Source organism: Erythrolamprus reginae, chromosome 3, assembly GCF_031021105.1.
Source record: "Erythrolamprus reginae isolate rEryReg1 chromosome 3, rEryReg1.hap1, whole genome shotgun sequence".
Classification (NCBI taxonomy): domain Eukaryota; kingdom Metazoa; phylum Chordata; class Lepidosauria; order Squamata; family Dipsadidae; genus Erythrolamprus; species Erythrolamprus reginae.
This window is the reverse complement of record NC_091952.1, coordinates 218012437-218023478: the sequence shown is the minus strand read 5'-3', so window position 1 is coordinate 218023478 and position 11042 is coordinate 218012437. Positions and strand designations below refer to the sequence as shown.

The window sequence follows — 11042 nt, the reverse complement described above, 5'->3', positions numbered from 1 at the left end:
CTGCCCCCACTCTCTCTGCCTTCCGTAAACATTTGAAGACCCACCTCTGCCGGCAGGCCTGGGACCATTGAAATTTTAACACCTTGCCCCACCCAATGAATGAATGTTGGATGGAATGTGTTGTTAACTTTTAATTATGAGGATTTTAATATGTAATGTTCAATTTCTACATGTTGTGAGCCACCCTGAGTCCCAGGAGAAGGGCGGCATAGAAATCAAATTAATAATATAATATAATAATATAATATAAAATTGGGTCGATCTCATGGTTGCCATGATTTGCAACCATCATGACATACGATAGAAATTCAAAATTGTATCATAGTCGTGTTTAGCAATTAAGCTAATGTTTGATTAACCAATTTTAATTATTTTTTTAAAAAAATCATGAAATAATTAGTCAAAACACTGCGCTCATGTTTGTTCTGAAGAAGCTGTATTTATGAAACAGATATTTTCATAGATGGCATTAATACACTAGCGTGAAAAATGTTTACATTAAGAAAAATCCCCATTTATCGATATATTATCTGCACAAAATCCAGTTTAAAATGCACACTGCTTCTAAATGAATAGATTATAGATCACTAATGTGCATAAATGTTTCCAAATCACACAAACAATCAAGAAAGTCTGATAGGCATAACTTAATTTGTGCCTTGGAAATCTATCTGCTATGTATCAAACATCTATGTAGTCATATCTTTTTAAGGCTGTAATTGAAGCTTGTGCCATTATGTCAGCCAACGTTTAAGAGACTTGCCTTATGAGACAATCACAGTACAGCAATCTATTAAAATAACAGGTATAAACTTCCATTGTTTACAAACTAATTCACTAGTAAGATATGACTTATAATTACAACTTTTATAAATGTCACAACTTTTTGTGGCATTTTAAATGGTAATTGTTTTTGTATTTATCTTTTTTATCATTTGTAAGTCACCTAGAGTTGGCTTCTTGGTAATATAGGCCATAAATAAATAAATAAATGAATGAATGAATGAATGAATGAATGAATGAATGAATGAATGAATGAATAAATAAACAAACAAACAAACAAACAAACAAACAATGAGAAATAATGTTTAGGAAAAATGAAGGACCAGGGACTCACTTTAACATACTGAGATAATATGCAGACTGATGTGATGGGGAGGAATTTAATCAAAATTATATAAAGGGCTCTGGATAGAATTAAATTTAAGAAAACCTCATCTATCCAATTTCATAGAAATCCATCTTTAACCCACAATTTTGCATCCTTCATCCCATCCTGCTCAGAGAACTAGCCCTGCTCTCCAGATAAATTCTTCTGTAGGTAAAGAAAAGCAGCAAAATTTGAGTAAATTTCTTGTGACTTGGAGACACAAAAGGAGCAAAATCAACTTTTGCCTTTGAGATCTGAAGTTTAGACTGGATTTGACTATAGAAATGTTGCATTTTTTTAAATATAGAGATTTGTATTTAATAATAATTAAATAATAATTCACTACTTCTTAAATAAAATTAAGAGAAGAATATTTTATGCATTTTTATTGGGGTTTTAGTATGTTTGTTATTAGTATTTTAAGGTATTTTGTATATTGGTGCTATTTGTTTAAACTAAGAAAGATGGTTGCATTACGGGATTATCGCTGTACCAAAGGAAAGATAAGAGGTCATTTTTGTTACAAATTTGTTGGATATATTTTTGTCACTTTTAATTTTAATTTAATTCCCTTTTCCTTTTTTAGTTAATCTGTATTTTAAAGTTTGATGTTGAAAATCAAAAAAGACATTATAAAAAATAAAAAATAAAGGCAGCATATGCTTCCATAGTTCCACAAACCAGCTACTGGCTGTTTCACATATTGAGTGAATGATACCCATAGGTTACTGAAACATTGCTTACAACAGGGAACCCATGAACAATAGTTTATGATTCATAATGGCTTGATGTATATGTTACAGGAAATCAAAATCATATTGAACATATACTATTGAACATATAATAGCTTAGCAAGATGTTTGAAATTAATCATTGTGTTTTTTTCCCTTAAATTTGCAAGATTCCTTTACATTACTACTGTAATTCTACAGTCATAAAAAGGCCTAATAATAGAAGACAAATATTTTGGACTATTATTCTTCAAGTCAGCCTTTTGGGGAAATAAAGTATCTGATCCCAATCTAGAAAGGAAACATCTACAGATAAGTCTGCCTTCCTCTTATTGATAATAGAAAGTTGGCAAATCTCTTCCGAGCAAACATAAAGGCAAAATATGCTATTCCTGATAAAAAGCCAGCTAGAAGAGTTGTGCCAAAAACTTTGGGTGCCCTCTTCTTCGCTACTCGAAATGCTGTTGGAAGAACGGCTGAGATTAGTATGTTGTTGACATGTCCCAAAACCTTATGAAATGGTTGTCTCTTCAAAACACGCTCGTAATAGGCTTCCAAGTTAGGGCGCTTTCCATTTCCCCAACTTCTCCTTGCTAGTCCAATGAACTTCAGCCGATGAAGTGTTACAGCAAGGGATACATCAGCCAAGCTAAAGAATTCCCCACAGAGCCAAGGCTGATGTCCATTTTCTGTTAGCAAAAATAAAGGCATAAATAATTAGAGATTAATAAAATGCAACATGATCCGAAGATCCCTCTTTTGCATGCAATTCTTATGAAATGTGTTTAACCATGAGTTAATTGATGGCTTGTTGCAATGGTTTGGCAAATAAGAACATGACTTGACTTGAAAGAGCCTAGGGATTATTAAATGGAGGTATTGTTCAACACTGTAGAATCAAATGAAAGTGAAACAGAATTCATTTCAAATAATATTCTACCTGGTGTTTCTTCATTTCTTCTTTGCAACTCAGTTTCAACCTGATCCAAAACTTTTTCCAACTCATCTAGTATTTTATGTAAGTACTTTATGTTATCATGGTCCATCAATTTAGACTACAGGAAATAAATAGGTTATATATTAGCTTGCAAAAATTAAAAGTTCCATATTGTGAATCTCATCAAAGAATTGTAAAACTACTAAATGACACAAAATGATATGTATATAATCCTTTTTAAAATGAAATTATTTCAAGCAGAAAAGCACGCAATAACAATATTTGCTATTTCACATTAATATCATAATCCAAGCAATCCTAGGAAACATTTTAACTAATTATACATATTCTGTTCTTACTTTGAGTCGTTTCTGTTTTGCAATATATGCATCTTGCAGATCTGGGTTTTCTTCAGCCAGTTTCTTTAATTCAGATTCAGTATTACCGATTTGGCCTTGCAAAACAGCAAGAACTCAGTTAAGGATATCAGTCATTAAACTTTCAAGTGAATTAAGTAAACTTTATCATGTTAAAATGTTTTACTTCCTAACCAAATGTACGGATTTACAATATCTTGTGCGAACAGTTCATGAACTCTCCCCTGTAATGCAGAATTAATCCTAAAAGTCAACTAAAATTTATTTGACAATTTTATTTAAAAAAAAACACCCTATGTTGCTCATTTCAGCATGTTGATAAGTTAATTTTTAATAAATGTAAATTTGATAAAAATCATTTAAGTAAGAAAATTAAAATGAATTTGAACACCACAGATAACTAGGGCAGATAAAATTCTTGTACATACTCCGAATTCTGGTCGTGGCATACGCAGGAATCATGGAGTCTACTGCTAATTCAGGATGTAAAATGCAACCATGTGTGTATGCGTCCATAGGCAAGGAATCTAGGAGTTCTCTGTAGTGTTGAACCCTTGGATAATACATACTTCCTTCTTCTGGCATTAATTTTGGAGTCTTTTCTACAGAGAAGAATATCCATAGATGAAATTAATTAAAATTAAAAAACATTGGTTCAGATATTTATAACCTTTTACCCACTTCAGCTCTTGCATCTGAAAATGAAAAATAAAAGAGATTTCAAATATAATCTGATTGTGGATGAAGCAAAATCTTGCAAGTGGACGTGCGAGAAAGAGAGGTTTTGGTGAAAAAAATTGCTGAAATCTCATGTGCATGTCCCCTTGTGAGATTTTGCTTCTTGTGCATGCACAGAAGCAAAAATACACTGCGATGCACATTTATTTATTTGTTTGTTTATTTATTTGTTTGTTTATTTATTTATTTGTATACCGCCCCTCTCCGCAGACTCGGGGCGGCTAACAACAATAGTAAAAGACAATATGTAGCAATCCAATTTAATAAAACAACTAAAATCCCTAATTATTAAAAATACCATGCATAACTTGTAATGGCCTAGGGGAAGGAATATCCTAACTCCCCCATGCCTGGCGACAAAGGTGGGTCTTGAGTAGTTTGCGAAAGACAAGGAGGGTGGGGGCCATTCTAATCTCTGGGGGGAGTTGATTTCAGAGGGCCGGGGCCGCCACAGAGAAGGCTCTTCCCCTGGGCCTCGCCAAACGACATTGTTTGGTCGACGGGACCCAGAGAAGGCCAACTCTGTGGGACCTTATCGGCCGCTGGGATTCGTGCGGTAGAAGGCGGTTCCGGATGTATTCTGGCCCAGTGCCATGTAGGATTTTAAAAGTCATTACCAACACTTTGAATTGTGACCGGAAACTAATCGGCAGCCAGTGTAGGCACGCATGCAGAACAGAAGCTGCACCCGCATCGCACCGGTAGCAGCAGGAGTGGGAATCCACCCCTGACCAAAATCATTATGTCTGGTCCTTCTGGAATCAAATATCCTTGATTAATGCTTAATGATAAAACTTTTCCTTAAATGTTTAACTAAGATTTTTCCCTTTCTCATTCTCCAAAATCATAAATCTTTGTTTTAAATATCTCTGCATCATTTTTTGTTTTAAGAATCTTCATATAAGTTGGAATGCAGCGCCTCTCGAACTTGTCAAGTTATAAGAGATTTGAGATAGGAGCTAATCTTTCTTTTCTTAGTCATAATGAGAATTAGCATCCTTTGTAAGTCAAGGGGAAAAAATTCATTAGTTTAGTACCTTTAATTTCTGACTCAGCAGAAATGAAATAAATTTGTCAGAAGCTTATTAAGTACCATATTTTAAAGACTGCCTATAGAATACTAGGGGAAGCTTCCGTCTTCATTTTTAAAGCTGTAGAATGTGAATAAAAGACTTGTTAAGCAGCTTTTATTTCCTTCATCCTGGCTTTCATGTTCACTGGGTCCAAGAACTTACAAGGTATATTAAGACACTCTTTATTAAAGAAAGCAAATATCAATCCTTACTCCTGAAAAAAATAATAATAATACTGGCTCCACATCTAAGAAATTGTAGAAGATGGTAAGTTCCACCCACTTTTGAATAATTCCCTAAAATAGCCACCTAACATCAAAAACATCATCAAAAAAGCACAACAAAGAATGTTCTGTCTACGCCAACTCAGGAAGCTCAAACTGCCCAAGGAGCTGTTGATACAGTTCTACAGAGGAATCATTGAGTCTGTCATCTGCACCTCTGTAACTGTCTGGTTTGGTTCTGCAACCCAACAATACAGGCACAGACTTCAGAGGATAATCAGAACTGCAGAAAAAACAATTGATGCCAACCTGCCTTCCATTGAGGACCTGTATACTGCACGAGTCAAAAAGAGGGTGGTGAAAATATATACTGACCCCTCACATCCTGGACACAAATTGTTACAACTCCTACCCTCAAAACGTTGCTACAGAGCACTGCACACCAAGACAAGGAGATACAAGAACAGCTTTTTCCCGAATACCATCACTCTACTAAACAAATAATTCCCTCAACACTGTCAACTTTTTACTAAGTCTGCACTTCTATTTCTACTAGTTTTTTCTCATCATTCCTATCATCCTTTTTCTCCCTCTTAGGACTGTATGATTGTAACTTGTTGCTTGTATCCTAAGATTTTTAATTAATATTGATTGTTTCTTCATTGCTTATTTGACCCCTATGACAATCGTTAAATGTTGTACCACATGATTCTTGACAAATTTATCTTTTTCTTTTATGTACATTGAGAGCATATGCACCAAGACAAATTCCTTGTGTGTCCAATCACACTTGGCCAATAAAATTCTATTCTATTCTATTCTAAAATACAGCTAGCAAAGACACTATCACAATTTTCCTTAGGAAACCTGCTAATATGTTTAGTTTGCCTGTTTTCTTTCAGTGGAAACCATTCCAAATTGAAACATACATAAAACCTGCTTCCCAATTTGTGTGCAACTTGGCCAATAAAGAATTCTATATTGAGCCAATCTTTATTAAAGAAATCAAATATCAATCCTTACTCCTGAAAAATAATAATAATACTAGCTCCAGATCTGAGAAAGTGTAGAAGATGATACGTTCTACGCACTTTTGAATGAAACAGATTTTCAAGACCTTCTTTCACCAGGATTTAGTCTTGTTTTGGCAGTGATTTCTGACAGTGAGAGCGGTCAACCAGTGGAATATCTTGCCTTCAGAAATTGTGAGAGATCCAACAACTGAGACTTTCAAGAGGAAATTGGACTGCCATTTGTTGGAAATAGTGTAGGGACTCCTGCTTGAGTGGGAGGTGAGACTAGATGACCTACAAGGTTCCTTCCAACTCTTTTACTCTTATTCTGAATATGTTCTACCAGGTTGCAATATCAAGAGTGACTTCACCAGAAGAGATCTTATTTAATTTCCAAGTTCTGATAAACTTGTAAATTAAACAAGTTCTCTTCTGGTAAGTACTTGGATAGGAGTCTGGGAAATCAAAAGACAGCCTAGAAGAAGACAATGAAAAACTTATTTTGATACTTTTGCCAACTTCATGTCCATACATACTCATCCAGATTTATTTATGATTTGGTAGTCAAGTAGCAAAGATAAGACAGAAGCAAGATAATTGGGACCCTGTTTATCCTCTCAAAACTCTCAGCAGCTTTCAATTACTAATTCAATTCAATGCAGCCCAGATACAGATTAATAGAGTTGGAAGGGACCTCGTAAGTCATGTAGTCCAGCCCCCCTCCCCCATCCAAGCAGACCCTACACCATTTTTGACAGATGGCAGCACAGTGTCTTCTTGAAAGCTACCAGTGATGAAGCTCCCACAATTTCTGAAGGCAAGCTTTCAATTCAATTATTATTATTATTATTATTATTATTATTATTATTATTATTATTATTTATTGGATTTGTATGCCGCCCCTCTCCGCAGACTCGGGGCGGCTAACAACAATGATTAAAAAAACAACATGTAACAATCCAATTTAATAAAACAACTAAAAACCCTTATTATAAAAAACCAAACATACATACAAACATACCATAAATAACTTGTAATGGCCTAGGGGAAGGAATATCCTAACTCCCCCATGCCTGGCGACAAAGGTGGGTCTTGAGTAATTTGCGAAAGACAAGGAAGGTGGGGGCCGTTCTAATCTCTGGGGGGAGTTGATTCCAGAGGGCCGGGGCTGCCACAGAGAAGGCTCTTCCCCTGGGGCCCGCCAAACGACATTGTTTGGTCGATGGGACCCGGAGAAGGTAAACTCTGTGGGACCTTACCAGCCGCTGGGATTCGTGCGGTAGAAGGCGGTTCCGGATGTATTCTGGCCCAATGCCATGTAGGGCTTTAAAGGTCATTACCAACACTTTGAATTGTGACCGGAAACCGATCGGCAGCCAGTGCAAACCGCGGAGTGTTGCAGAAACGTGGGCGAATCTAGGAAGCCCCACGATGGCTCTTGCGGCCGCATTCTACACGATCTGAAGTTTCCAAACACTTTTCAAAGGTAGCCCCATGTAGAGAGTGTTGCAGTAATCGAACCTCGAGGTGATGAGGACATGAGTGACTGTGAGCAATGACTCCCTGTCCAAATAGGGCCGCAATTAATATTTATGTATTTATTTAAATTTGTTGTAGAAACCACTCCACTATACTAATATGGAAAATAAGGATAATTATTGTAACCTTTCAAGAGATTGTCTCAATCAAGTCTGGATAATTTTTTTAAATTTGTAATTAGATGCCTCTCTCCACAAAGTACTACTGGTAGATTTCTGCTCAAGGGCATGAAATATATTTTGTAGGAATCCATACTATTCTATATGCTATCATTTAGCTCCATCCGGTGAAATTCCTGTATTTAGAGTGACATATTCTTGATATGATTTTAGTTAACAGGATCATATAAGAAATAAAGAAATCCTTTAGCTTTCCAGATAGCCATTGCCAATTAAAGTAGATAATACTGGTCAAGGCAGATTCCTGTTATTCTACCAAAGAGTTGAGGATAAAAAGTTTTATATGTGTCAATATCTCACTCCAAAAAAATGTTTTCCTTGCAAGACATAGAAAAGTGTCTTCCAAGAATAAAGCTTCCATTATGTATTCCTCCTGACAACTTTCTCAAACTGCAATTTATTTATCACATTTGGAAACCACCAGGGATGGACTGCGGGAGGATCTCAGGGGTTTGGGAGAACTTCTACCTAAGCTTCTGTGAAGTTCTAAAAACTCCCAAATCTACTCCTGGCTATCCCCGCCCATCCTTCCCCTCCCCCCCCAGGAGTCCCCACGTGGCCCATTTTGGTGGAGGCTCCCGTTCCTGGTCTCCAGAGGGACTTCAGAGTATGGAGAAGATGTTTTTGTCCTGGAAGCTCAAGGAAAGCTTCCTGAGCCTGGGGAGGGCGAAAATGCCACGCCTCCCCGCACACACACAGGAGCATGGCGCAGGACACTGATTAGGCCATGCCCACCCTGGCCACACCCACCCAGCACCCAGGCAGAGAACCCCTTGCTAAAAATTTTGAAGCCTACCCCTTGAAACCACCCATCTCTCTCACAGAACAATTCTTACAAATAACACCCCAAACAATAAAATACTATGAAGAATCATTTAAAATAAATAAATAAATTTCTATGAAATAAGATGTCCCAAAGATGCTTTTTCAAGAGGCAATTGGATTTTTTTTTTCTTTGAAGACATTCTTTCTTTGAAGACTCAAGAAGTTCCTTCAACCTTGATTGGATGGTGGGGAATGGAAAGATTTCTATTCCTTGTAGACAGATGGTCATTTGCATTCTTTTTGAGAGTGTTTGAGGCCACAAGGATTTCTAAAAGAATGCAAATGACCAGCTGTCTGCAAGAAATATAAATCCTTCCATTCCCCATCATCCTGTCACTGAAGAAGCTTCTTGGATGAGAAGCGAAAGAAAAACAAGAAAGTCTCTTGAAAAAAGCACTTTTGGGACAACAATGGCCTGGATGAATGAAAATCTCCATAGACATATGAACACACATTAAGGCTTTTTAAATATATGTATATAAATATATAAATGTCTTATTACCATTCACAAAAGTATCTTCAAGGTAGTCAATAATCTGAGTTGCATCACAAATTATGTTCTCTTTATGAATAAGCACTGGGACTTCTCCTGATGCATTTAAACGCATAAACCAAGGCTCATTATGTTCACTCAATGGAAGGCTTACATCATGCTGTTCACATTTCAGGCCCTTTTCAGCAATCACCAGTCGTACCTAAAAAAAATGGATGAGCTTTCCTGTTAAAGATTATAAATCCCCCATTTTTAAAAAAAAGAGTTTATCACATATTTATTGAAAGCCAAATCAAGTCCTACTGAACTTGGTCCTTGGGTACTTACTTACTTACTTACTTACTCATTGGATTTGTATGCCGCCCGTCTCCGAGCACTCGGGGCGGCTCACAACACATCAAAAAACAATATACAATGAAATATCTGGAATCCAATTAATATAAATAACCTGTTATGGACATTGGGAGATTATGATCATCAGTAGCTAAATAAAACATTCTGCTCTTCCAGAGAAATGATAAGAAACCTGCAGGAACCATTTAAGGTGAATATTAAATGTCAGTTCTTCATAGGACACTTTTTTTTCCTGCAAAATAAATTGATGTCACTTGGTTTTGTTATTGCCTATTGTTCATTCCTTTATCTTGGATTAGTCAAGCTCCAATTCTTAATGCACAAAATTTAACAATAGTGGGAGGTGGTCTGGGCCTCTTTTTGAAGCTTCCTGGCTTGAATGTGCCGTTCTATCATTATTTTTGATTCCTTCTTCCCTTGGGCACCCATTCAGAGCTGCCTATACAGTGCTTTGTCCCCACAGGGCAAATGGGCAGTCTTAAAGGGGAGGGGTGGGCGTGTTGCATGGGTGGAGGGAGCTATCCAGGTTCTGAAATACAACATTCCTTTTAGCAGATGAGAGGCTCACCTTTTGGGAGCTGAAAGACTGTGTCCAGTGATAGAGGATGAGTTTAGCCTCTGACGTGACCTCCACTTCAGCTGGGGGTGTTTTGTCGGCCATCTGGTCTTCTTTTTCTTCTGCCATTTCACGTTTTTTCTTCCTGCTCAATTCACTGCTCCGAGATTCTGCCCATGAGATTTGATTTTTCTCTCTCTCTCTCCCCGTCTCTGTTACTGAGTCTGCTCCATAAACTGAGCATGCTCATTATTAGCAGATGAAGCTGCCTTCCTGATTTTTGCCCTCACTCTCCGATAGGATTTCATAAAATGAAGAAGCTGTTGGAAATCTTGGGTATTCAGGACCAACACAGAGATAACTAAGCTGCCTGCCTAGATTCAAAGAAAAAAATGTTCTTTTTCCTGAATTTATTCTCTAATTTATAATAAATAAATATTCTAGATACATTTAAGTAGTTTAATTAAAATACAAAGCAGCTTCTTTGAACTCAGGAAGGAATCCGAACTTAAATAATGCAGGATAATGGAATCAAACGGATTTACCTTTAACATTTCAATAGTATATTAATTATCTGCCTCAAAATGTGCATGAGATGCATGAATGTTATGTATTTGTATTTATTTGTACTTTATGACAATCATTAAGTGTTGTACCTCATGATTCTTGACAAATGTATCTTTTCTTTTATGTACACTGAAAGCATATTCACCAAAGACAAATTCCTTGTGTATCCAATCACATTTGGCCAATAAAGAATTCTGTTCTGTTCTGTTCTATTCCCAATTTTTTCTTTTAGTTCAACCCACCTTCATATATACTGTAATTTTATTAAGCCATTTCAGTGGCTCAT

At 36.5% G+C, this 11042-nt stretch overlaps 1 protein-coding gene across 1 annotated transcript; it reads right to left on the bottom strand.

The window, feature by feature from the left end:
* Positions 1-419: 419 nt before the first annotated feature.
* GDAP1 (ganglioside induced differentiation associated protein 1) lies at positions 420-10361 on the bottom strand. The gene is made up of 6 exons (XM_070747943.1): positions 10202-10361; positions 9289-9481; positions 3624-3797; positions 3178-3272; positions 2822-2936; positions 420-2570 (listed from the first exon to the last, which is right to left on the bottom strand). The coding sequence occupies exons 1-6, from the start codon at positions 10316-10318 to the stop codon at positions 2188-2190; spliced, it is 1077 nt and encodes a 358-aa protein (XP_070604044.1). The 5' UTR covers positions 10319-10361; the 3' UTR covers positions 420-2187.
* Between the last annotated feature and the right edge of the window lie 681 nt (positions 10362-11042).